The sequence below is a fragment of the Mustela nivalis genome (genome assembly GCF_964662115.1).
Source record: "Mustela nivalis genome assembly, chromosome: 12".
Taxonomy (NCBI): domain Eukaryota; kingdom Metazoa; phylum Chordata; class Mammalia; order Carnivora; family Mustelidae; genus Mustela; species Mustela nivalis.
Window position 1 is genome coordinate 102,129,243 of NC_139031.1, and position 26,624 is coordinate 102,155,866.

At 39.7% G+C, this 26,624-nt stretch overlaps 1 protein-coding gene and 1 pseudogene across 21 annotated transcripts in view; both read right to left on the bottom strand.

Moving 5' to 3' along the window:
- The window catches only part of LOC309845809 (E3 ubiquitin-protein ligase RNF13-like), a 49,425-nt pseudogene extending 45,992 nt beyond the window's left edge, over positions 1-3,433 (bottom strand). The window contains exons 1-3 of the transcript in view: positions 3,263-3,433; positions 1,894-1,982; positions 1,643-1,754 (exon numbers count right to left, since the gene is read on the bottom strand). The product of the transcript in view is annotated as an E3 ubiquitin-protein ligase RNF13-like (transcript). The remainder of the gene's footprint in view (positions 1-1,642; positions 1,755-1,893; positions 1,983-3,262) is intronic.
- SUGCT (succinyl-CoA:glutarate-CoA transferase) overlaps positions 1-26,624 on the bottom strand; it is an 808,589-nt gene that overhangs the window by 583,643 nt on the left and 198,322 nt on the right. For 18 of the 20 annotated variants that reach the window (XM_082692660.1, XM_082692659.1, XM_082692668.1 and 15 more), the window contains one exon: positions 13,583-13,678. The exons of the other annotated variants lie outside the window; for them this stretch is intronic. In XM_082692660.1, coding sequence (XP_082548786.1) covers positions 13,583-13,678 — 96 coding nt within the window. The remainder of the gene's footprint in view (positions 1-13,582; positions 13,679-26,624) is intronic. 20 annotated transcript variants of the gene reach the window in all.

Here is a 26,624-nt window from a genome sequence, read left to right on the forward strand (position 1 = left end):
CGGACGTACGGACTATCCTAACAATGCTCCCAATTCTGCCAAACTCAGTTCACTGAGCGTTGCAGTGTAGGCTGTGTAAGAAAGCTTTCTGTCCTTGCTGCAGTCCTAGTATCCACATCCTCCCCACCACTCTCCTACCCTAGTGATCTGCTCCACACCAACCCACCACCTCATCACACACACACACACACACACACACACACACACACACACACCCGCCAGGCAGAGGAAAGGAAGACTCCTTGGCTTAGAGCTGTCCTCTGGTAGGGTAGAGACCAAGTATAGAAACGGGAGCTCCTGCTACAGATGGTGGATGTTAGAGATGGGGATAAGCCACAGGCGTGGGGTCTGTGGGATGGGCACAGTAATGATGATAAAAGCTACCATCAGCTAAATATGAATGTCCCAGACTCTCCGCCACATACTTCAGATGCACCGTCTTGCTGATTTGTCACCACCACCCACGGAGGCAGGAAATATTATCCTGATTTTACAAATGAAACTGAGGCTCAGTGAAAGGAAGCAGTTTGCCCAAGGTCTGACTCCAAAGCCCATGGTTTTAAATAATACATCTAAAGTCTGCTGCCATATCTGGCAGCATCTGACGTCTCAGCAGCAACAATTAAAAAGATTGGAGCGGGGGCACCTGGGTGGCTCAGTGGGTTAAAGCCTCTGCCTTCGGCTCGGGTCATGATCCCAGAGTCCTGGGATCAAGCCCCGCATCGGGCTCTCTGCTCCATGGAAAGCCTGTTTCCTCTTCTCTCTCTCTCTCTCTGCCTGCCTCTCCGCCTACTTGTGATAGCTCTCTCTCTGTCAAATAAATAAATAAATAAATCTTTAAAAAAAAAAAAAAAAAGATGGGAGGGAAGGAAATTCAACAGTAAAGGGGATGATGGTGGAAAATCCTATCCCTGCAGAAGTAGAAATTTGGACCGTGGCTAGGAACAGGAATGAGCATTTTTGTCTTGTTTTCCATAATTTCGATACCGCTTTAAAAAATGAAACTGGTTTTCAGTAAAATGCTTGAAATGCTTCCTTCTGCTCTCTGTCATTAAGAATCACATCATAATAAATGACATTGCAAAAAGGACTCTAAAGCTTAGAAGTAAATACTACAGTTTCCTTAACTATTTTGAACAAAAGAAAAATGTTATTTAAGCTAAAACCATATTGTTTTCACATCAATAAGATGTACTTGACTGAAATCAACCAAATTAAACATTCTGCATTTATATGGTGATATTATAAATTAACAGCCCCTCCCACAGACCAAGAAGAGGAAACCTACGCTCACCAAACACACCCAATGATGCACACGCACACACACACACACACACACACACCTGCTACTTTATGAGTTGTTTGCTACCCTTGTTAACTGAAACAGATGAAAAACCACATCAGACTCAGAGGGAGGAGAGTTTTGCAAGGGCTTGATTTATTTCAAGAACTAACTTTTCTCAAGCTGGGCATCCGGGGGAAAAAAAAAAAAAGAAAATTCTAAAGCATAGTCCTTAACCTTTTCACCCCCTTTCCTAATACGCAGACCTAACCAGTTGTTAGCAGGACTTGTCCTAGGGGCCTCATATGTCTCTGCAAGTATATCATCTCCCTGTGGATTTTACTCTACAGTAAAACTTACCCATAAATGTCCCTTATATTCATTTTCATGGCTGGAACTAACGCCCTCCAAGATTACACTCGGGACATTTCTTTCTAAGCAGAAGTGAACCGATCTTTTTTGTAAAACCACCCTGGGGACACCCAAAGAATTCAGAAAGGTCTGCACTTCCTCCCACAATCACGCAGAGATGGATGCTAATTTCAGGATATAGCCTTGCCTCCTTTCTGCTCTCAATCACTTCTACGGAAATCAAACCTGTACACATTTACGCTGCATCACTGCGCTGAGGAGGCCGGGATGCTGTTCTCTCCATCAGCCAGTCAGTCCGAGCAACTGCAGCATAGTCTGTGCTAAGGTTCTATAATGACAGAACTGGCCCAAGCAACAGGGGGCTTGACGGAGGGAGAGGAAAGGCATGAGTGCTAATAAAATGAAAATCATCCCCAGGAATCACTCTTCAGGACTTTGAACCAAAAAGAAAGGTAGTTTTACCTTAAATAATCAATGTAGAATATCATAGCTCTAAGGATAGGGAGGAAATCACCTAATAATATGCTCATTATTCACATATTTTTTTTCAAGTCCCCATTGAAAAGTGCCATCCCATTAGCAGGTTACAAGAGTGACATCTAGTGGACTCTTACGCAATGACCAAAAGGATTTCACATGGACTTGAGACCAGGGCTTCTCAAAATCTAACATGACATCGAAATCACCTGAGGATCTTGTTAAACAGCAGATTCTGGTTCAGTAGAATACACTAGAAACTATTATTTCTCTAACAAACCACAGGTAATGCTGATGCCACCGCTCCATGGACCTTTTTGGCAAGGACCTAGAACATTTCGTACCTGCTTTTACCCTCAGGAGAGAAAAGAAGGAAGGGACATTTGAGAACTGTTTCCAGGATAAAATAAGGCCAAATGAATTAACATGAGTTTTTTAAGTTCCTAGTTCACTAGCCCAAATCAGCATGCACACTTACGAGCTCCTCCCTTCACAGAGGCCCAATACCCATACTCTTTGTCCGGAGTGCCGGGGACCAAACTAAGAAGGAAAAGACCTTCCTTCACAATCCCATTTATTTGTGATATGAGTTGCTCAAGTCTCCAACACAGGATCACTTCAGAACTTAACATCTTGCAAGTTTTCCTTCACTGTTATTATTTTATTTACCCAATATTGAATTATAATATAAAAGTAATTTGTACCAGGGGCACCTGGGTGGCTCAGTGGCTTAAGCCTCTGCCTTCAGCTCAGGTCATGATCTCAGGGTTCTCAGATCGAGCCCTGCATCGGGTTCTCTGCTCAGCGGGGAGCCTGCTTCCACACACCCCCCAACCCCGGTCTGCCTCTCTGTCTACTTGTGATCTCTCTCTCTGTCAAAAAATAAATAAATAAATCTTTTTTTTTTTTTTAAAGGTAATTTGTACCATATCAGAACTCAGTTCTTTTTCCCAGATGCCCTGCACCTGAGCAGGAAGCTGTTGGGGTATTGTCTAAGCACCAAGCACAGCTACTCAGAATTTCAGCAACATTTGCCCTGGACACCCCAGGAACAGAACAGGATGTGTGACTACATCCAAATTCAGCCATTTCCAGAATCCAGTCCTATGTGATTTATCTGAGCCAGAGAACCTTGACCTCCACGCATAGCCTCCAGGCGAGACCCTCAGCTGAAGGTCGGGTGTGAGGTCCTCCACAAAGCGGCTCTGCCAGGCCCCACTTGGACTCCTGCCAGGGCCCCCACCTCAGCGACAGTAGACCGCGTCTTTGGTTCGAGGTCACAGTTCGAGAAGCCATCACCATCGACGAAAAATCAGTCTCTCGTTACCCAAACACACACACACACAAATGTGTACAAAACCTACATTCTAGTCCAGTAAAATCATTTAGGACAAGTGGGTTGATCTAAGATGATCATTTCTTAAGCAGTGAAATTCCTATTTCAAACAAACACAAAAGTGTTTTGGCAGAAATGAAGCTGGAATACTTGGAGATCTGCCCACTTGATTTCTCCCCAGGCTGCCCCTTGCCCCACACACCTGAATACTTTTCTTCATGTCCCAAATACTCCTTTCCACTCTAAAGCCCACCCCCAGCGACCGCCCAGTTTGAATCAGAAATGATGGCTCTCACAATAGCTAAAACCATCCCAAACTCCCTTATTGCTCAAGGACAACATTGTTTTCATTCCCCAGATGGAGCTAGAGATACCTGTCTCACTATAACTTGATTTAGTTATGATTCTAACAGTTTTAGCATCTGCAATCAAAGGATTTATTCAAAAGATGTACAACCTGATTTCCTTACGGAAATTTGCTTTTAAGTCATAATTAAGGATCTCTGTGATGAGTAAACAACAGAACTGTTTATATCTCTTCAATTACTCTTGGCAGTCCTAAAGGGGAAAATAGGTAGAAGAAAATGTCACATAATTCTTCCTCAAAAGGAGGATGAAGATAGAAAACGAAACTCAACATGCCAGTTTCAGTAAGGAGCACTGCATCGCTTGCCTGCATAGTCGGGAGCCCCTGCCTCGGTTAGAATTTCAGTTATGGCACTACATGGGACCTGGGACAAGTCAGTCATCTCTATCCTCACTCTGCTCATCTGAATAGAGGACAGAAGCAATACCCGCTTCATGCAGCTGTTGTGAAGACTGAATTAAGACATGTAAGGTAGTTAGTAACTGTCATCATTCAAGAAATGTTATCTCTAATGATTATTACAATTATTAATATAATATTCTTAGGAATAGTGACTATTAATATTCTTCTTTACCTGAATATTCACAATGGTATTTGCAAATTTTTTTTAGGTATTTATTATGCCTTTTTTTTTTAAATTCAAGTGTAATTAACCTACAATGTTATATTAGTTTCAGGTACAGAATGTAACAATTCAACAATTCTATAAGTTTCTCAGCATTGCTCAAGATGTGTGAACTCTTAATCCCCTTAGACTCTAAAGAGTTTAAGTGAACTCTTAAACCTATACCCCCACCCACCGCCCCTCTGGCAACAACCAGTGTGTTCCCTGTATTGAAGAGTCTGGTTTTTTTTTTCTTTGTCTTTCTTTGTTTGTTTGTGTTTTGTTTCTTAAATTTCACATATGAGAAAAATTATATGGTATTTGTCTTTCTCTGACTTATTTCACTTAACATTATACCCTCTAGGTCACCCAAATCATCACAAATGGCAAGATTTCATTCCTTTTTATGGCTGAGTAATATTCCATTGTTTATATATGCATGTGTGTGTATATATACAGCACATCTTCTTTATCCAGTTATCAATGGATGGACACTTGAGTTGCTTCCATACCTTGGTTATTGTAAATAATGTGCAATAAACATATGGATACATAGATCTTTCTAAATTAGTGTTTTCATTGTCTTTGGGAACTACTGGATCATATGATAATTTTATTTTTAATTTTTGGAGGAACCTCCATTCTGTTTTTCAAAAGTGGCTGCACCAACTGGCATTCCCACCATCAAATTTTAGTCAAAACTGAGAGGCATAAACAACAAATAGTACAATTCTGCATATATGTTGAGAATACTGAGAATGCAAGAGAAGCTAATAAGATCCTAAATGAATTTCAGATATATTCCTTAGCAAACAGTGCCTATCCTTGTGTCTCTTTCTATTTTACCTCTTGGTGAAATGCATTTAAAAATATATATATTTGGGGCACCTAGGTGGCTCAGTCGTTTGGCATTTGACTTCACCTCCAGTCATGATCCCAGGGCCCTGGGATCGAGCCCTGCATTGGGCTCCCTGCTTGGCAGAAGGCCTGCTTCTCCCTCTCCCACTCCCACTGCTTGTGTTCCCTCTCTCACTCTGTCTCTCTCTGTCAAATAAATAAAATCTTTTATATATATATCAAATGGAGGCAATTCTGATTTTTAAAAATTATATTAGTTTTTGAACAGTCATAACTATGTTTATTCTTTGTGCAATATGATCTCCTTAAACATTACACTGTGTAATTTATTTTAAATTTAAGAATTTTATTTTAAATCAAGGTAAGCTGAACTTCGTCTCAGGAGAGGCCCAGAGGGTGGCAGCTGGTTCGCCAGCAGCTGGCCTATACACCATTTTTTTATCTGCCTGTTGGACTGCTCAATTCTCTATATTCTTAGGACTGTGCACCAAAGTCCTGGACACGTGGCTTCAAAGTAACCAGAACCTTCAAATTAAAAAAAAAAAAATTTTGTTTTAACAAGAATCCAAAATTCAGAAGGACCTGAGGCACATATAAGCTTTAGAGCAAATACTCAAAAACTACCTTGCCAAAAGCTTTAGAACAAAGGGGATGGGAGAAATTTGGACAATTCCTGCCTTAATTAAAAAAAAAAAAAGTATTTGGAATATTCTAAGGTGTCAGTACTGAGGAATCCAGAACTTTTCAGAAACCTATGAGATGTAGCCTAATGTCTTCCCTATCACCAAAAGCACTTCTGTTCCAAGTGAACCTCTAGGCATTTTTAACAGGGTAAAGATTATCAAAGTTCACTGCATTTCAATGTTACAAGAACAGATGCTTAAAATACTCTGTAGTTCTCTCACTTTTTAAGACAGCAGGACAAATCAGCACAATGTTTGGTTCTGAAAGGGAGATATATCTCTTATAGAGATAGGTTCCCATATTGTGTGCTTCTCAGAGATTACTTTGGAAAATCATTTTTGTCATGCTTCATTTTGTTAACCATGAATTTAGACTAAATCTCAATTAACTAGAAAATTCAGTAAACTAGAAGCCTTATTCGCTTTGACACAAGTAGGTGACATTGCTATATACGATTCTCCTCAAACTCTGTTTTAAGAAGTTGGTATAAAAGTTCTCAGCACAAGGAGATTTTTTTTCCTTTTTTCTTTCACTCCCTCTCTCTTTTATTTATTTATTTTTGGGGGGTAAATATAAGAAAAGATGGCTGTTAGCTGAAGTTATTGTAGTAATCATTTCACAATATATGTAAATCAAACCATCACACTGTATGCCTTAAACAGTGATGTATATCAATTGTTTCTCAATAAAACTGTGGGGAAAAAGAATGCTACATTTCAGTAATGTCTCAACTCAACTCAACTATAAGTTCTTTAAAAGGTGATCTAAGCACAGTTTTTTAAAACAAACAAAGAAAAATACTACAGCATGTGGTATTCTCTCCTTTCCATTTGGAAAGAAAGAAAGAGAGAGAGAGAGAAAGAAAGAGAGAGAGAGAGAGAGAGAGAGAAAGAAGGAAAGAAAGAAAGAAATTAAAGTAGAAATTCCCTTAAGAAAGAAATTCATCTATGTATCTTTATTCTTTATTTACTCTGCCTCCTAGCTGCCATGGGTAGCCTTCATAGAGATTATTTTGTAGCTTCCTAGAAACTATTTTACAAAGTTAGAATCATTAGGTCAACTACAGAAATAATAATAGCCACTTTCCACTGAATTCTTACAAGAGTCAGGTATGGCACAAAACACTTAGTGTACACCGTCTCATTTAATTCCTTCAAAAAACATGGAAACAACTGTCATTGTTGACCTTTCTGCATAGGAAGCAGCTAACACTAGGGATATTAAAAGACTTGTCCAAGATTTCAGAGTCAGTGAGTGGCAGAGCACACATCCTAACGGATGACCTGGAAGGCTTTGAGTCCTGGTGCTCATTCCAAAGCTCAAGTTCCCCCAACTGTGCCTGCTGTAGGGCTTCTCAATGTCTTGAAATCAAGGGCCCAGTTCTTCCTCATCCAGAAGACTTCAGGAACTAAACCACTGCCTGCTTCACAGGGGACTCAAGAAATTGTTGCTTAATTGAAGAAGCAAAAGTCATTTTGAAAGCATAAATTGAAAACGTGGTAGGCAGAAACCTACAATTAACTGCCCCCATAGCTCAAAATTCAAACATACTTCAAAGTCACTTATGGGTTTGATACCTAATAGAGTTTTGATTAGCAGGCCATTTGTCAAAAAGATGATGGAAAAGATTAAAGAATTCTACCATCTATCAAAGAAACTAAAAGACAGGCATCCACAATGTATCAAGCACCAAAAAATGACTACTTTGAATACAGAAGGAAAGGAAACAAGTTCTGAAATATTAAAACCATGGTTCTGATCCAGGTTCTTTGACTTTCTACCTGTAGCCATAGTGAACTTTCTTTCTCTCTCTTCAGTCTCCCTTTCATCAATATAAAATAGAAAAAAAAATTATGTATATTATTATATATATAATATTATATACACATACATAAAATGGTTACAGAATGTATGTTCAATGAAAGCCTGCATGATTATTTTTACTGTTATTACCAATGCATCAATTAAATTAAAGATGTGATACAATCATATGCCTGTTAAAATCATACTTCCAAACTTCAGTGAATGCTTTAGTGTAACTATGGTTTAAAAAAAAAAAGTCACGAAAGAAGAGGCACATGTATATCATTTACATTTTCACTTTTTGAAAAAGCCTTAATATAGGTTAACAAAAAGATTCCCAAGGTTACCTAATCTGTTATGATTTAACAGCATTTTAACGTTTCTAAGGAATGATAGCAAAGTGCTGCATCTCTTCAGACTTGGAATTTACTGCCTGTCTGAGTCTCTGCTTGTGCCAAATTAAATATACAGTATAATGTCCATACCGGAAATAACATAGCACAGCTTCCTGCTCTATTCCTTGGTTGAATGAGCCCAAACTGAGGAAAGGGAGACATGATTTTATTTAATCATCTGAATAATTGTATTCTTCGATTTCTTGAATTAGAAGGTACTCCAGAGCGGGGGGTGGGGGGGGGGCTTTAAAAGAAATTGCCATGTGAATTATCAGACCATTTAAAGGAAAAATTCTTTTTGAAGGCTCAAGAAAAAGTATATAAAGAGTCATGTTAATGAACTGCTCAGAAAGTCAACTTCCCCTAGCTACTCCACAGCACTCAGACTGCTGAGGACTGAGGACTCCAACATCTCTTGGCCTATGAGGTGCATGTAAACTGGAGACTAATGATTCTTCCCAGGAGGTACCAGCCAAACCGCTTTTGAGGAATTGGGTAACAGAAGAGCATGGAGAAATGGGATGGTAGATGGAAAAATGTGCCCTGGGAGTCTAAGGAAGGTTTCTGGGTTTTTTTAAGGTGAAGGACATGGTCATATCATTATCCACTGATAGCAACGCAGGTATCAGAGGAGATAAAGTGCAGGAGCGATGCCTTTAAGTAGAGAAAATGTGGAAGGGGACAAGTCATTCATTGTGATAGGGAGGAATGAAGAGAACACACAAGCAGGGGCTTGGGGGTTATGGCAGAGGAAAGATGAGATAGTTCTCTTCCACTTGTATCTGTTTTCAGTGAAATAAGAAACCATCTTTGGCTAAGGAAGAGGAGGGGGGTGGGAAAGATCCGAGGAGAGAGAAGAAGTGAAGTCGTCATCCCAGAGGAAATAAATGTGTAGGTAGTGTGCCAGGTCTGTGGGTAAGGCTGAGGGCCCACTTGAGAAAGATGGCCACGAGCTGGGAGTGAGGCTGTACACGTGGTAGTTATGTTTTCCTCCAGCCATACACTACAAATGAAGTTTAATCAGCAGTTTAATTGGATTTTGCCAGCTGAATACAAAGGAGACAACATCGTCACCAATAATAATAAAGTCTCATTGGGAACCTTCTTACAGCGCAGCATCCGTATCACCAGGAATCAGGCAAAGCATCTTCACAAGATGTCTATTTAGAGACTCGGATGCATGTGAAAGTCTTAGAAATACCTGAGTGGTGGCCAAGTGAAAACAAGAAAAATAATCAAGGATGTTACTGGGGTGATCTAAGAGCATTGTAAAGGCACCAAGATTGTTGGCAGAAGAAATGACTGGATCAAAGGAAGAGATGCACAGAGCCATATGCGAATGACTGTCCAGGGGGTCATAAGATGACCTGGAAGGCTTGGAGTCCTGCTGGTGACTGAGGCAAATGTCTGAAGGGTGATGGGATTGATGTTCTTTTAAGGGAAGGAAGTAGTTGTGGTTGTCGCATCCAGACTAGTCTCTTTAGCAGGCTATACCAATCACACGGGCGATGCTGTTGCTGAAGAAGCTATGGTTTGACGAGGAGCACACAGAACCCCATGAGCTCCCCCAAGACCTGCTGCAGACAGTAGAGACTGGGAGAGAGATGGTCTTATCAGAAACAGAAAGAGCTGAGCAGGCTTCCATTAGATCCACACGCCAGCACTCTCCTTAGGGCACAGAAGCAGTATGTTGTGAAGCATTTAGCATAAAGGTGGCCACCCAAAGATCTATGCTTGCACTAGCAAGCACAGTAATTCTGCTTAAGAGTAGAGAAATTCACTGATCTCAAAGAGAAGCAGAAAAGAAAAAAGGAGAGAAGGAGGAACAGAAACAACGGGAGATTCATATGCTCTTCAGGATAATGAAACTCCCGAGTAGCAGCCCAAGCATATGGTGAAGAGAGATGAAGCCTCCTATCCGAGACTGTACAAGATTTTTCTGTAAAGATCTCCCCCATTTTCCTTGAAAATGTAAAGTATAGTTTCCTCTCTTTGTGACTCTATTTGTGAATGGATCTTCGTTGAGACTGGAGAGAGGCTGAGGTTTCAGGAGGATCATGAGCCCCCAAAGCAGAGGAGGACATGCAAATACAGGGTCCTCGGATGTTGAAGAAATTTGAGAGAGAGTTTTGGATAAGCGCAGGTTATGAAATTAGGGGGATTATGATGTTAATCCTATATACATAAAGGGCATCAGCCCCACTGATTACTATCTTACACAATAAAACACATTCTTTTTGAAGACCAGCCAACTGCTTTCTCTGCATTCTCCTATCCCATCCCCCACAACCCCCCTGTCATTATCAATATAACTGAACATCCAAGAAACATTCTGGGGTACCTGGGTGGCTTAGTAGGTTAAGTCTCTGACTTCAGTTCAGGTCATGATCTCAGAGTCCTGGGACTGAGCCCCACATTGGGCTCCCTGCTCAGTGGGGAATCTGCTTCTCCCTCAGCCTCTCTCTCTCAAATAAATAAGATCATATATAGAGAGAGAGACACACACACGTGAACATTATGTAATTATTATACCTTGGACTATGTGTTTCTCAAGGGCAAGGGCTATGTGTTTCTCTAATGGTAATGGAAACAAAGGAAGCACTGAAATCTACAAGTTCTTTTTAAAAACCGGAATTCTTGCAGAGCACCTGAGTGCTCAGTTGGTCAAGTATCCAACTCTTGATTTCAGCTCAGGTCATGATCTCAGGGTTGTGAGACTGAGCTCCAAGTTGGGCTCTGCACTCAACACAAAGTCAGTTTGTCCCTCTCCCTCCCCCTCCTTGTTCTCTCTCTCTCTCTTCACGCCACCCCTTCTCTAAAATCAATCAATCAATCTAAAAATCTGAAAAGCATCCATCAATATATTCTACAAGTAGCAAAATGACTATCTCAATGCTATCTACTTTTGTTTAGCTTACTCATTTTTAAAAAAGTTGGCAAAGAATAGGGAGGAAACAACACAAGTGGATAATCAACCTGAGAAGTTAAAAATTACATGTATGTAAAATAAAACACAAATCAAGGATCACTATTTTTCAGAAATTTATATTCATGCATTCAAGGTCTGTGATATTTCAGGTGGGGTTCAACAAGAATTCAGGAAAGTGAACGGGGTACCTAACTAATTCCTGAGACCATCGGGGTCCTCCATTATAGACTTTAAGCTCAAAACTCAGACAACTCAAATTAGATGCAAAGCTATAATTATTTTAGAAAACTGAATTATAATTATCCTGGCACTCACCCATAAAAATATTTCCCAAATCTATTTTAAAAATTAAAAACAGACCAAGGTCTAGAAGCATATCTAGGATCCATCTTAGTATGCTAGTTTCATTCAAGCTGAATTTGCATTTGTTCCTTAATCACAGTTCTGAACCGGTCCTCCACCAAGAGGAAACAAATTAATTCTGAGTTCCTGAGGAAAGATTCTAGTAGATCTTCTCTTATTTCTTGCAGATAATAAAGCTACAATCAACTAGATCAAATAAGCACAATATCCACTTTATGTGACTGGAGCAGTTCAAGCAGGAAAAGTATAGTTCTGTCTTTACAGAATACACACATGCGCACACACGTACATACACAGAGTATCTGTTGCCTACCATAATAAAAGCCAAGGATTCTAAATTTCTTTTTACCTCACAGTGAAATAACCGAGAGCATACCCAAGGTGCCAGAGCTCTCACTACAAACACTCAGGAGGGACAGCAGAGGTCTATACCAAATTTTTTTAAAGACGTTCTTTAAAAAAAATTTAAAAAATAAAAAAACCTATAAACCTTATACAAGAACATAGTGAACACCTCCCATGTGATGTGATGTAAAATTATACTGTAAAGCTTTCCAAGTCAAACACATTTTCTCCACACACCAAAAACTGAAGACTGGACTTCCATTATTAGCAATGAATTTCCAGGTGTTCCAACATTTCCCTCTGCTAAAATGCCTGGGAGAGGGACTTCCATCGTCAACAATGAGGATCAGTTAGTCAATGCAACCCGTCAGCTAGGAGCAGGTCTGAAGGAGACGGTGTGGGTTGGAGTACAAGAAGGCACTGGAATCCTAGCACTCTCCAGTCAAAGGCAGCAGATCTAAAAGATAACTCTACAAGGAGGCAGATCAGAGTTGCGATCCATCTACTCAATTCAGGTATCAAATTTGCTATCTGAGAAGAGAGAAGGCTAAAACTGGTGATCTCTAAAAGGTGCAAAATTGCCACTTTCATGACACATGGTAGGTCTGGCTCAAAGAGTACAGGGCTCTCAAGGAGGGAACCAAAATGTCACTAATGCTGGTCATAAAAGCACGCTCAAGAAAAGAGGGCAGGCACTAAGGAGACTGTTCTACAACCATAGCTATGTCAAAGGGCAGCTCTGCAGGGAAATCACAGTAACGCCTTACGTGTAAAGAGACCAAAAATAGAAACAGAGAAAAATTCTAGACTCACATTGGGTCACTGAATTGCTCAAATTTGCATTAAAAGAAATGGGAAAGAAACTAGTTTAGCTGAAGGAAATAATGTTCTTAAGACTAAAAGGATGATTAGCAGTGTTCATGGATTTGCTGGCAAATGCAAAATGCTGGCTTTGATGTGTTCTGTCCACAGCACAAGCTCCAAAATGGCCACAGTAAAATTTACCCCTTCATTCAACGGATATTAATATGGTGCCTGGAATGTGCTTCTGGTGGAAGCGAGAAAGGATACAGTGATGAAAAAGACATCTCTACTCTCAAACCTCCAACATCTGACAGAGGACATAACAAATACAGCAGGACATACTACAACTGAGTCAAGCAAAGGTTAGGGGTTTGGAGGAAGAGTTAGAGTTTTTGTTCTCATTTTTGTTTGTGAAAGATCACAGTTCCCTCACATATTCATTCACACTAGCCAACGTCAAGAATTTCTAAGGACAAGTTTAGACACTTAATAAAGAACAGCAGTTCCCGAACCATCTGCTTTGCTCTGAAAATAAAGATCCGTCACACGCAAATTTTCATTTTACTCCAACCCTGTGAGAATATTATTGTCAGCTGGGGTAGGTAACATTTGGTTTATAATTGACATGGTGAACAAACCATGCTTTATAAAATGGCTACAATCAGTGCTTCTTTGGGGCGAAAAAATAAATAAATAAACCATCATATGAGGCCAAAAGTCACTCACTTTCAGCAAGTTCCTTTGATCCATTTAAGTGTCCTGTTACTAATCTTCTGACAAAGAAATGTGCAAAACACTGAATTTAAAATGAACAACAGGACCTTGTTACAGTCAGACAAAGATATATAACAGAATATCCTGAAAGGATTTTTTTTTCTTACAAAGGGAAATAATCTCCCAAACTCATATCATACAAAACTGCAGATCAGAGCAGCCAACACTCGCTGTGTGTATCAATCCTACCTGGTAAGGAACGATACTGCCGTGAGCCGTGCCCCAACGTTTTGCTTCCTTTTGGCCAATGAGATAATTAGCAGCTACCTGGGTCAAACATGCCACCTGCCAGGAAAAAAAAAAAAAAAAAAAAAAGCAGTTTACCCACAATCACAAGCAGAAGGTTATACTACGAAAGTTCTCATTTGAATTCACTTCATGTCATTGCAAAAAGAGAGAGAAGCAACTCCAAGCAGATCAGAAAACATACAGGCATCACCGTACAAAGAAAGGAAGAGCAGTATTACATTATCGCATGAGATTAAGTATGAACAGCACTCGGCGCTCAAAAAGATCACCTGAAGACAGAGGTCGACCCAACAGATAAAAAAACCCTGGGCCAGCCTTTAGCGTCAAGACCACAGCAAAATACATCGGCAACTGGTACATTCCTCTCCCCTCTTCACCCACATCCTTTTACTTTCTGTCAAGATGACAAAAAAAGAGCCTGTGTCATCACTGAGCAGCTGAACCAGTCATGAACCATATTCCTCCAAGTTTCTAATTTTGTGACAAAAACAACAATAATAAACCTCTATTTGTTTAAGTCCATTCAGTCAAGTTTTCTGTTGCTAGCTGCCCACAGCATCCTTAATGGTCACACAGAGTCCAAATTATTTGACTTGTGAAAATTCCTCAGTGATTCATCCTCATTTACACAAAAAGTGCTCTCCCTCCCTCAACTTAGTCCTAAACCCATAGCCTCATTATTGTAATTATTTCAGTTTTCAAAAGCCCTAGACCTATTAAAGGGGTCATCTAAAGCCTTAAGGTCAACTTCTGACTCCTGCAGTATTTTATACACATCGCTTAAAAACCTACCACCATCCAATTCCATATGGGGAGAACAGGAGGAGAATGAACTCCATTCCTGGTGACCCGCCACAAGGAGCTTATGTTCTCACGAACACCCATGACACCAAGGGCCCCAAACTATGAAAGACAAACCTAATAAAAAGCTTCTGGCCTCATAATATAATCATGATATACCATGGGCTCATTTTTCCCATCCTAGATCATCAGATGTGATGTGGCTCCCAAGCCAGCAAGTCACACAGATCCCAAACTGAGTTCGGCTGCTGGAACAACTCCAGGGATGGTTTTTTAGGGCTTGCAGAGGCAACCTGTGATTGGCCTCTACCTGGTCCGGCAGCTTGCCTCCCACATAGCCTATCTCCATAGGGCTCAGCCTGCACGAATCTCCTTAGAGCAGCAGACATTCTCCTTTACTTTATTCTTAGGATTTACACTCACTTTTATGTTCATTTACTGCTCTGTTGAAATTGGAACTGCCTTATGGCAGCTGGTTCGGCTGTACTGCCCAGGTGGCAAAACTAATAAACTTTGAGTCATCCACTTCTGGACCTCCATCTGGTCTCGGGCATTTGAACCATGGAGCATTCCAGGGCTGCCTGGGGCTGCCTAGTGCTAATCGCCATTTCACAGATCACTTCTGTGTCTTTCAAAATGGAAAATCAAATCAACATTTTGTAGTAAAAAATGCACTGGATGGGAAGTCCAGTTTCACGGTTTTTCATTTCTGTCAACTCTAAGTAGTTGTACAACTGTCAGTATTTAATTGAAATACGTCAACCTTCAGACACATTCTCTATAAAATCTTGGGCATTTGACCAAAAGGGATGGTTCTCAATCTTTTTTTTTTTTTAAAGCAGAACTCCTGTATCAAACCGAATTAATGCATGAAATCCTAATATGTGAGCAGGTTAATACCCACAGTGTTCTGGTTGAAGCAGAAGCAGGCCTCCAATGTCACAATGTCACCCTGGGCATCATAAACACAGAACACAATTTGCAAAGTAGTAAATGGTCTTATATTTGCTTCTAAGGTCTACACCTCTGACTATTATTCTTAAGAGTCTGGCAGATAATAGAGATGCAGGTATAGTCATTTTCCCATAAAAGCTCTTCTTGAAATTGGGGAGATTTTCTCAAGTCTGAGGTTTTTCTATAAGAAAGGTTTTTCTTTGATCTACCTCTGTTGGGAGTGGGAATCGGGCTGTTCCCTTTGAAATAAATTCTGGTGCTACTGGGGGCCAATGAGTCACATTAATAAAGGTAATACTTTACAAGCAAAGAATCATAAGAAGCTTGGTATCTCTACTTTTTTTAATTTCAAAATCAGCTGATAGGCAATAGACCAACATCAGCATAGCTACAAGTGGAATGGGGCACCTGGGTGGCTCAGTCGGTTAAGCATCTGCCTTCCTCAGATGATGATCCCGAGGTACTGGAATTGAGCCCCACATCAAGCTCCCTGCTCGATGGGGAGTCCACTTCTTCCTTCCCTCTGCCCACCCCCACTCATGTGCACACACTTTCTTTCTCTCTCTCAAATAAATAGAAAAAAGTTTAAAAAAAAAAAAAAGAGGTAGGACTGACTGGATGATCACAGGTTAACCTGTGAATCCTAAACTGATCTGAGATGCTTGACAGGAGTAGGTATGGGCTGGATTCTGGGCTGGAGATCAGCCTGACTGCCTCAATTCTGGTCCACGACCTCTTTCTTTCTTCTCAATTTTGACTTCTGTGTTTCTGACCCTACCTTGCTAAGCTGTATCTTTGACAACTATTTCATAAAAGCAGCCCTATTCAGAGTAAGTTTGAACGGACAATCAAAACTCATCTCATAGGCTATTTCTAAATGGGATGCCCTATCAATTTCCTCCACAGTGGTAACTCATGAAAACAAAATGTATTTCAGAACCAGTAGGCTCCCACTGGGCAGAAAGGTTAGATAAGGTTTTTAAACCATGGCCACTCAAAAACAAAGTGTGATTCTTCAGTATTCAGAGGCAAATCTGGGGGTGGGGGGAGAATTCTATTTTAAAAAAAAGAGAGAGCAACAGGGCTAAACTTAGCAACCCAGTGTTTAAAAGGGGCTTGCAAATCTGAGAGTAATCTACTATTTACAATGAAGTATTTTAAGGCAGCAGAAGGGGGAGAAAGTCAACAGTTATGACGTGATTCTGTATGAAAAATCAGGCTTCCTGGCAATTAATGACAAATTTTCCACAAATCAAAGGAATGCGGGATGTGACTTTTAGGTTAATAACTACATACTGTATATCCATTCTAAATATTGCATTAGATCATTACTTTCATCTCATAAACTTAGGCTCATTATTTCATCATGCGGATGCTATATAATTTACTCAGAATGTTGCCTTTATATGGTTTCATCTAAACAAAAAGGCTAACTTTGGTTTAATAATAATCATTCTGACAGCAAAACTATTATTTTAGATAACATAGTGGGTCCTGGTATCCTATGTGTCTAACCAGAAAACCAATGGATGGTCAAAGTGGATCTCAAAGGGCACAGCCCCAAAAGACATGAGGAAGAATACACCCAATTATTTCCCAAAGCAGCCCCATGCTCTCTGCCACCCCATGGCTCACTTCTAGCAAATGAGGAACAAGCTGCAATAATAGAACCCTTCATCTCCAAAAGGACAAACAAGTATGATGGGTAAAGTGGGGAAAACAATACTCGAACTCTGGTCCATGACATCATTACTGGTGGATGTTTCCCTCCTGCTCTCTTGCATATTCTGGCCTCCACGTGAGCTGCGCTGAACACCAGTCACGCTTCGCTTCTGCACCTGCCCATCTCTCCATCCACTCTTACACGACCATTTCCATTAAGTCCCCCTCATCACCAAATCAAAACACTATTTTCCTTGCCTCTGAACAAACACAACACCTTAACCTACCTATTCAGGCTGCACTCTCACAGTCTACCCTGTTACAACTACAACTACCCTGTACTACACGTACAAGATGCCAAGTTAAGAAGACCTAGATCAGTGGTTCCTAAACCTAGTTGTACATCATAATCACCTACAGAATTCCTCGTTCCCGCCCCAGGCCTACTGAATCTGACTCTCCAGGGGTGGAGCCTGGGGGAAAAAAATAACTTAACTAATACATCATACACAGCACACCAGATCTGAGAACCAAAACCTCAGGAAAATCTAGCCAAACCCCTTAATATTAGACATGGATAAAGAAAGAAACAGAGAAGGAAATAACTTATCTGAGGTCACAGAGCTTGCTAATGGCAGCGCTTTAAACTACTCCAACTACAGTGTCCTCCTCCACGCTCCAATATTACTCATAGCTGATCCTTTCCCTCCTTTTAAATTGGAACTATTCCAAGGTAAGAACTGCGCACTGCAAATCTTCATACGTTCTCACAGGGCCTAACGTAGAGTTTCTACAGTAATTTTTTTTTTAACACACAAATGAAAATAGTGATTACTAGTTTCTTTATTCAACAAATATAGAGTGCTGCTTTGTAGAAGGTATTATGTTAGGTACTGGGTATGCAACAGTAAATGGAAAGATGCAGTCCTGCCCCCTTTGTACTCAAGAATAGTGGAGAAGACAACTAAACAGTTACAGGAACTGCCATGGGGAAAAGTTTAAAAACAAAAAGAATAACACGTGTGAAAGCCATAAGGCAAGAGACTGGCATACAGGAAAGAATACAAAAAACAGAAAAGGAAAAAAAATCTGAAAGTACCCCCCAAAGTAACTAAAGCATGACAAGAAAAAGATGGGAAATGAAATTGGAGAGGTTGACAGATCATGCCACCTCCTGCAGGTCATGAGTAAGGAAGGACTCATTCTCTGCACACCTTTTAGAATGATCATTTTGGTTTTTTTAAGTCATCTCTATACCCAATGTGGGGCTCGATTTTACAATCCTGAGATCAAAAAATGCATGCTCCAATGACTGAGCCAGCCAGGTGCCCCTCACCATGATCACTTTAAAATCAAGAACTATAGCACATCATCCTTCTATTAAAAAGTTATAGAGCTTCCCACTGAATTTGCAATTAAATCCAAAGAATGGACTGAATAGAGACAAGAGAGAAAAGGGACCAGTTATGGAAATTGTGCAGGTCCAGGCATAAGCTGATGATAGCTCAGACTAGGTTGGTGGCAGTGGAAACAGAAAAATTAGTGGGCTTAACATATATGTTAGGGACAGACTGGACAGAACATGTTTCTGCCTGAATATCTGGGTCAGCTCTGAAGGCCTCAACAGAACAGAAATAACGAAGTCAGAGAGAGGAACGAGGTGAAGGGAAAGAAAATAAGAAACCATCTTTGCATATGTTGAATTGGAGATGTCTGTGAGACAGGGCTGGAGTCGTCAGCATATAAAAAGTATTCAAAGTCATTCCCTAAGGGGAAAATACAGAGAAAGAAGAAGAAAAAATCAGAAATAAAATAAAAGAACGTAAGCCTCCATGTCAAAAACAGCCCTTCCTCTAATCATAGTTACGGCCAATGATGCAAGTACAAACTACCAGTGCCAATACACCCCCAAATGGGGTAAGTTAAATAAACTGCAATATCCATATGTAATACCAGACAAAGTAGGCATTCAAATGATACGACAGAAGAACATAGTCCCATGTGGGGAAATGTTTACAATTTTTTCCAACTTTTATTTTAGAACAGGTGTAGATTTACAGAAAACTTACCAAGATGGTGAAGAGTTCCCATATACTCCACACCCAGTTCCCCTATTACTTTTCTTTTTTTCTCAGCTTGGCTGTATTTTTCATTTATTTTTTAAATTTTAGTTGACACAATGTTACATTAATTTCAGGTGTGCCACATGGCAATTCAACTTCTCCATACTTACGCTGTGCTCACCATAAGTGTAGCTACCATCTGCCACCAGACAACGCTACTACAGAACGACGGACTGTATTCCCTACTGCGCCTTTCATCTCTGTGACTTATTTATCCCAATTCCCCTATTATTAACATCTTATCTCAGTGTGATCTGAATTTTACAATTAAAGAGCCAACACTGATGCATTATTATTAAAGTCCATATGTTCAGATTTCCTTAGTTTTTAATGTTCTTTTCAGTTCGCAGATCCCATTCAGCATACCTATCACATTATATTTAATCATTGTCTCCTTAGGCTACTCTTGACTGTAACAGTTTATCATACATTCCTTCCTTCTGATGACTTTGACAGTTTCAAGAAGTACAGTTCAGATATTTTTGGAGGATGTTCCTCGAGGGGGATTTTTTGATATGTCTTTCTCATAATTAGAAAATTATGGGTTTAATTTATGGGGCATGTGAATTTGGGGAAGAAAACCCACAAGCGTAAGATTTTCATCATATTATATCCATATTATATCCAAGTTAAAAACAGTGGACAGGACTTATCACCATTGGCGTTGACCTTGATCACCTGCCTGAGATGGTGGCTATCAGCTATCTCCACTGCAAAATCATTCTATTTACTTTTCCCCCTTTCCACACTGTACTGTTTGGAAGGAAATCACCAAGCACAGCCCACACTTAAGGGGTGGGGAGTTGTGTTCTTCCTTCTTTTTTTTTTTTTTTAAGATTTTATTTATTTGAGACAGAATGAATGAGAGAGAGCATGAGAGAGGAAAAGGTCAGAGGGAGAAGCAGACTCCCCAAGGAGCTGGGAGCCCAATGCGGGACACGATCCTGGAAGTCTGGGATCATGACCTGAGCCAAAGGCAGTCACTCAACCAACTGAGCCATCCAGGTGCCCTGTGTTCCTCCTTCTTGAGAATGAACTGTCCCCATAAATTATTAGAATTCTTCCCAGGAACTTTGTCTCTTTTCTCCTATTCATTTATTCAATCATTTATTTACATCAGCCCAGAGCCATGGTATTTGTTTTATACTTTGGGTTATAATCCAATACTACTCTATTTTGTTGCTCAAATCATTTTGTTCTGACCACTGGAAGCTCTTTTCAGTTGGCGCCTGTGTCCCTCTGACACACAACCCATCATTGTGAGGATTTTTTTGTTTTTAGCACTTCCTTTTGTGGCACTACAAAATGCTCCAGGCTTATATTTATTTGTTTTTAAGATTTATTTCTTTGAGAGAGACAGCACAAGTGGGGTGGAAGGGAAGAGGGCGAGAGAGAAAGAGAATCTCAAGCAGGCTCCTTGCTGAGCACAGAGCCAGATGTGGGACTCAATCTCACAACCCTGATCTAAGCTGAAACCAAGAGTCAGAGGCTCAACCGATTGAGCCACCCAAGCTCCCCCAGGCTCATCTGTAGATGTCATGTTCCAGTCTTACAATAAAGCATAAAAAAGAAGGGGAGTCATAAGGTAAAGAAAGGGAATGTTTATCTTATTTTTGTATTACAAATTTTACTTATTTTAGTGTCAACCAGCACCTCATTCATTCATTCACTTATTCAAAAATCTCAGTATCGGAGGAACAAGATGGCAGAGAAGTAGAAGACCTAAATATCACCAGGTCCCAGGAGTTGAGCTAGGTAGTTATCAAACCATTCTGAACACCTACAAACTTAACAGGAGAGAGAAGAGAAGAGCAGCAATTCTAGGAACAGAAAATCGACCATGTTCTGGAAGGTAGGATGTGCAGAGAAGTGAATCTGAGGCAACATTCATGGAGATAGACTGTGCCGGGAGGGGCCGGCTCCCGGCACATGGTAGAGCAGTGGACCACAAAATCGGAATGTTAAGAAGTCTGCTTCACTGACGGACATCACTCCAGAGGCTAAGCGGGAAGTGGAGCCCATGCAGGGACAGTGTAGTCTCAGGACCAGCAGGGTCACAAAAAGACCAGGGATATCTGAGTGTGTCAGAACTATTGGAGTGGGAAAGAAGGCTACAGAGGCAGAGCCAAGGAGAGGGCTCTCAGCTCAGTATTACCTTAAAACATGATCCAAGGCACAGTCAGGCCACTGCTCTTCAGGCAGGGACCCAACAAGTAGCAGATCCAGGGAGATTCACCTTCCTCCTCTGGGAGGAGTGGCTCAGGCATCAGTTGGGTTTGAAGCTCCAAATGGGGCGTTGCACCAGAGACAGAAACACTTAGTCAAGGACAGGTGAGCATGGAGTAGGGCTGGAGACCATGGAGACAGGAGGGATTGACTGCTTTCCTCTGAGGGCACACAGAGGAGTGGGGCCCTAAGCTCTTGGCTCCTACGGGCTGCAGATTGGCAGCCCTTCATTTTCATTCCTGTCCTCCAAAGTTGTCCAGAAAGTGTTCAGGGAACAAAAGCTCATGAGACCAAAACCAACAGATTACTCAGCCTGACCCCTGGCAAGGGCAGTGCAATTCCACCTCAGGCAAAGACATTTGAGAATCATTACAAAAGGCCCCTCCCCCAGAAGGTCAGTAAGAACATCTGGCCAAGACCAAGTTCACCCACCAATGAGAACTGTGGAACTCAAAAGCTAAGAGAAAACAACACATAGAATTCATGGCTTTTTCCTATGATCCTTTAGTCTTTCAAAGTTAAATTTTTTTAATTTTATTTTTTTCTTATTCTACTTTTTAAATTTTTCCTAATTCCTATTTTAACATTTTTAAACTATTTTATTTTATCAACATCTTTCTAAAATCATTTTAATTTTCATTGTTATAATCACTTTTGATCCCTTCATTGTATTTAACTTTATTTTTTGTATACATATGGGTTATTTTTTTCATTAAAATTTCAGGATATAATTTCTTCTAATAGATCAAAATATACCCTAATTCTAGCACATGGCTTTGTTCTAGTCTCCATCCTGATCACATTCTTTCCTCTTTTCAACCAACTTCTTATCTTATCAATTCCTTTTTAAGAATCTTTTTAAATTTTCATCTTTATGATCATATTCCATCCTTTCATTATGTTTTCCCTTATTTTTCTATAAATGTAAGTTTTTCTTTCTTTAAAATTTTGGGAGGTAGTTTCTTCTACAGACCAAAATACACCCAAAATCAAGTGTGTGGCTCTGTTCTATTCAACAGTTTAATTACATGTGTATATATTTTTTTCTTTTTTACCCCTCCCCCCTTCCCAGTTTCAGATCTCTTCTGATTTGGTTAGTGTATATCTTTCTGGGGTTGTTGCTAACCTTTTAGTATTTTGTTCTCTTATTTATCTAACTTATCTGGATAAAATAACAAGGTGGAACAACTCATCACAAAAAATAAATAAATAAATAAATAAATAAATAAATAAAAGAACAAGCAGCAGTACTGATGGCTAGGGACCTAATCAGTATGGACATTAGTAAGATGTCAGAATTAGACTTCAGAATGATGATTATCAAGGTGGTAGCTGGGCTTGAAAAAAGCATGGAAGATATTATAGAGTCCTTTTCTGAAAAAAATAAAATCCCTTTCTGGAGAAAAAGAAGAACTAAAATCTAACCAAGTTGAAATAAGAAGAGTTATTAATGAGGTGCAATCAAAAATGGAGGCTCTTACTGCTAGGATAAATGAGGCAGAAGAGAGAATAAGTGATATAGAAGAGCAAATGATAGAGAATAAAGAAGCTGAGAGACAAACAACTACTGGACCACAAGGAAGAATCTGACAGATAAGTGATACAATAAGACAAAACAATATTAGAATAATTGGGATCCCAAAAGAATAAGAAAGAGAGAAGGGGGCAGAAGGTATATTGGAGCAAACTATAGCACAGAATTTCCCTAATGTGGCAAAGGGAACAAGCATCAAAATCCAGGAGGCACAGAGAACACCCCTCAAAATCAATGAAAATAGGTTACTATCCTGATATCTAATAGTAAAACTTACAAATCTCAGTGACAAAGAGAAAATACTGAAAGCCATTTGAGATAAGAGGTCTGTAACAGACAATGGTAGAAATATTAGGTTGGTAGCAGACTTCTCCACAGAGTCCTGGCAGGCCAGAAAGGACTGGAATGATATATTCAAAGCAAGAAAAAATATGCAGCCAAGAACACTATATCCAGCTAGGCTGTCAATGAAAATAGAAAGAGAGATAAAAAGCTTCTATGATAAACGAAAACTAAAAGAATTTGCGAACACCAAACTAGCCCTACAGGAAATACTGAAAGGGGTCCTCCAAGCAAAGAGAGAGCCAAAAATTACCAGATTAAAAAGGAAAAGAGACAATTACAGTCACAGTCACCTTACAGGCAGTACAATGGCACTAAATTCATATCTTTCAATAGTTACCCTGAATGTAAATGGGCTACATGTTCCAGTCAAAAGATACAGGATATCAGACTGGATTAAAAAAAAAATACACATCAATATGCTGTCTATAAGAATCTCATTTTAGATCCAAAGACACATCCAGATTTCAAGTGAGGGGGTGGAAAACAATTTACCATGCTAAAGGACATTAAACAAAAACTGGGGTGGCAATCTTTTTATCAGATAAATTAGATTTTAACCCAAGGACTATAATAAGAGATGAGGAAGGACACTATAGCATACTTAAAGGGTCTGTCCAACAAGAAGACCTAAAAATTTTACATAGCTATGCCCCTAACATGGGAGCAGCCAATTCTATAAACCAATTAATAACAAAATCAAAGAAACACCTTGACAATAAAACAATAATAGTAGGGGACGTTAAAACCTCCTCCTACTGAAATGGGCATATCATCTAAGCAAAGATCAATAAGGAAATAAAGGCTTTAAATGACACACTGGACCAGACTGACATCACAGATATATTCAGAACATTCCATCCCAAAACAACAGAATACACATTCTTCTCTAGTGCACATGGAACATTCTCCAGAATAGATCACATCCCGGGTCACATATCAGGTCTCAAATGGTACCAAAAGATTAGGATCATTCCCTGCATATTTTCAGACCACAATGCTCTGAAAATAGAACTCAATCACAACAGGAAAGTTGGAAAGAACTCAAATACATGGAAGCTAAAGAGCATCTTACTAAAGAATGAACCAGGAAATTAAAGAAGAATTGAAAAAATTCAAGGAAAAAAATGAAAATGAAAACACAACTGTTCAAAACCTATGGGACACAGCAAAGGCAGTCCTGAGAGGAAAGTCTATAGAAATACAACCCTTTCTCAAGAAAGAAGAAAGGTCTCAAGTATGAAACATAATCCTACAATTAAAGGAGCTAGAGGAAGAACAGCAAGTACAGCCTAAACCCAGCAGGAGAAGAGAAATTATAAAGAGCAGAAATCAAGGAAATAGAAACCAAAAGGACAAATCAACGAAACTAAGAGCTGGTTCATTGAAAAAATTAATAAGATTGATAAACACCTGGCCAGAGTTATCAAAAAGAAAAGACAAAGGACCCAAATAAATAAAATCATGAATGAAAGAGGAGAGATCACAACCAACACCAAAGAAATACAAACAATTATAAAAACATATTATGAGCAACTATACACCAGAAAATCTGACAATCTGGAAAAAATGGATACATTCCTAGAGACATATAAACTACCAAAACTGAACCAGGAGAAATAGAAGACCTGAACAGACCCATAACCAGTAAGGAGATTGAAGCAGTCATCAAAAATCTCCCAACAAACAAGACTCAGGGGCAGATGGATTTCCAGGTAAATTTTACCAAACATTTAAAGAATTAATACCTATTCTCCTTAAATGTTCCAAAAGATAGAAATGGAGGAAAACTTCCAGACTCATTTTATGAGGCCAGCATGACCGTGATCCCAAAACCATACAAAGACCCCATAAAAAAGGAGAATTACAGACCAATATCCTTGATGAACATGGATGCAAAAATTCTCAGCAAAATACTAGCCAATTGGATCCAACAGTACATGAAAAGGATTATTCTCTGCGACCAAGTGGGATTTATTCCTGGGCTGCAAGTTTGGTTCAACATCCACAAATCAATCAATGTGATACAACACATTAATAAAAGAAAGAACAAGAACCATATGATACCCTCAATAGATGCTGAAAAAGCATCTGACAAAGTGCAGCATCCTTTCTTGATCAAAATTCTTCAGTGTAGGCATGGAGGGAATATACCTCAATATCATCAAAGCCATATATGAGAAACCCAAGTGAATATCATTCTCAGTGGGGAAAAACTGAGAGCTTTTCCCCTAATGTCAGGAACACGGCAGGCATGTCCACTATCACCACTGCTATTCAACATAGTATTAGAAGTCCTAGCCTCAGCAATCGGACAACAAAAAGAAATAAAGGGCATCCAAATCAACAAAGAAGTCAAACTCTCACCCTTTGCAGATGATATGATACTTTATGTGGAAAACCGAGAAGACTCTACTCCAAAACTGCTAGAACTCATACAGGAATTCAGTAAAGTGTCAGGATATAAAATCAATGCACAGAAATCAGTTGCATTTCTATACATCAACAAAAACACAGAAGAAAGAGAAATTAAGGAGTCAATCTCATGTACATTTGCACCCAAAACCATAAGATACTTAGGAACAAACCTAGCCAAAGAGGCAAAGAATCTGTACTCAGAAACCTATAAAGTCTGAAAGAAATTGAGGAAGACATAAAGAAATGGAAAAACACCATCTGTACCCCAATGTTTATAGCAGCAATGGCCACGGTCGCCAAACTGTGGAAAGAACCAAGATGCCCTTCAACGGACGAATGGATAAGGAAGATGTGGTCCATATACACTATGGAGTATTATGCCTCCATCAGAAAGGATGAATACCCAACTTTTGTAGCAACATGGACGGGACTGGAAGAGATTATGCTGAGTAAAATAAGTCAAGCAGAGAGAGTCAATTATCATATAGTTTCACTTATTTGTGGAGCATAACAAATAGCATGAAGGACATGGGGAGTTAGAGAGGAGAAGGGAGTTGGGAGAAATTGGAAGGGGAGGTGAATCATGAGAGACTATGGACTCTGAAAAATAATCTGAGGGGTTTGAAGTGGCAGGGAGGTGGGAGGTTGGGGTACCAGGTGGTGGGTATTATAGAAGGCACGGATTGCATGAAGCACTGGGTGTGGTGAAAAAATAATGAATACTGTTATGCTGAAAATAAATAAAAAATAAATTTAAAAAAAGAAAGAAAGAAAAACGTCCCATGCTCATGGATGGGAAGAACAAATATTGTGAAAATGTCTATGCTACCTAAGCAATCTACATGTTTAATGGACTCCTTATCAAAATACCACCAATTTTTATCAAAGAAATGGAACAAATATTCCTAAATTGATATGGAAC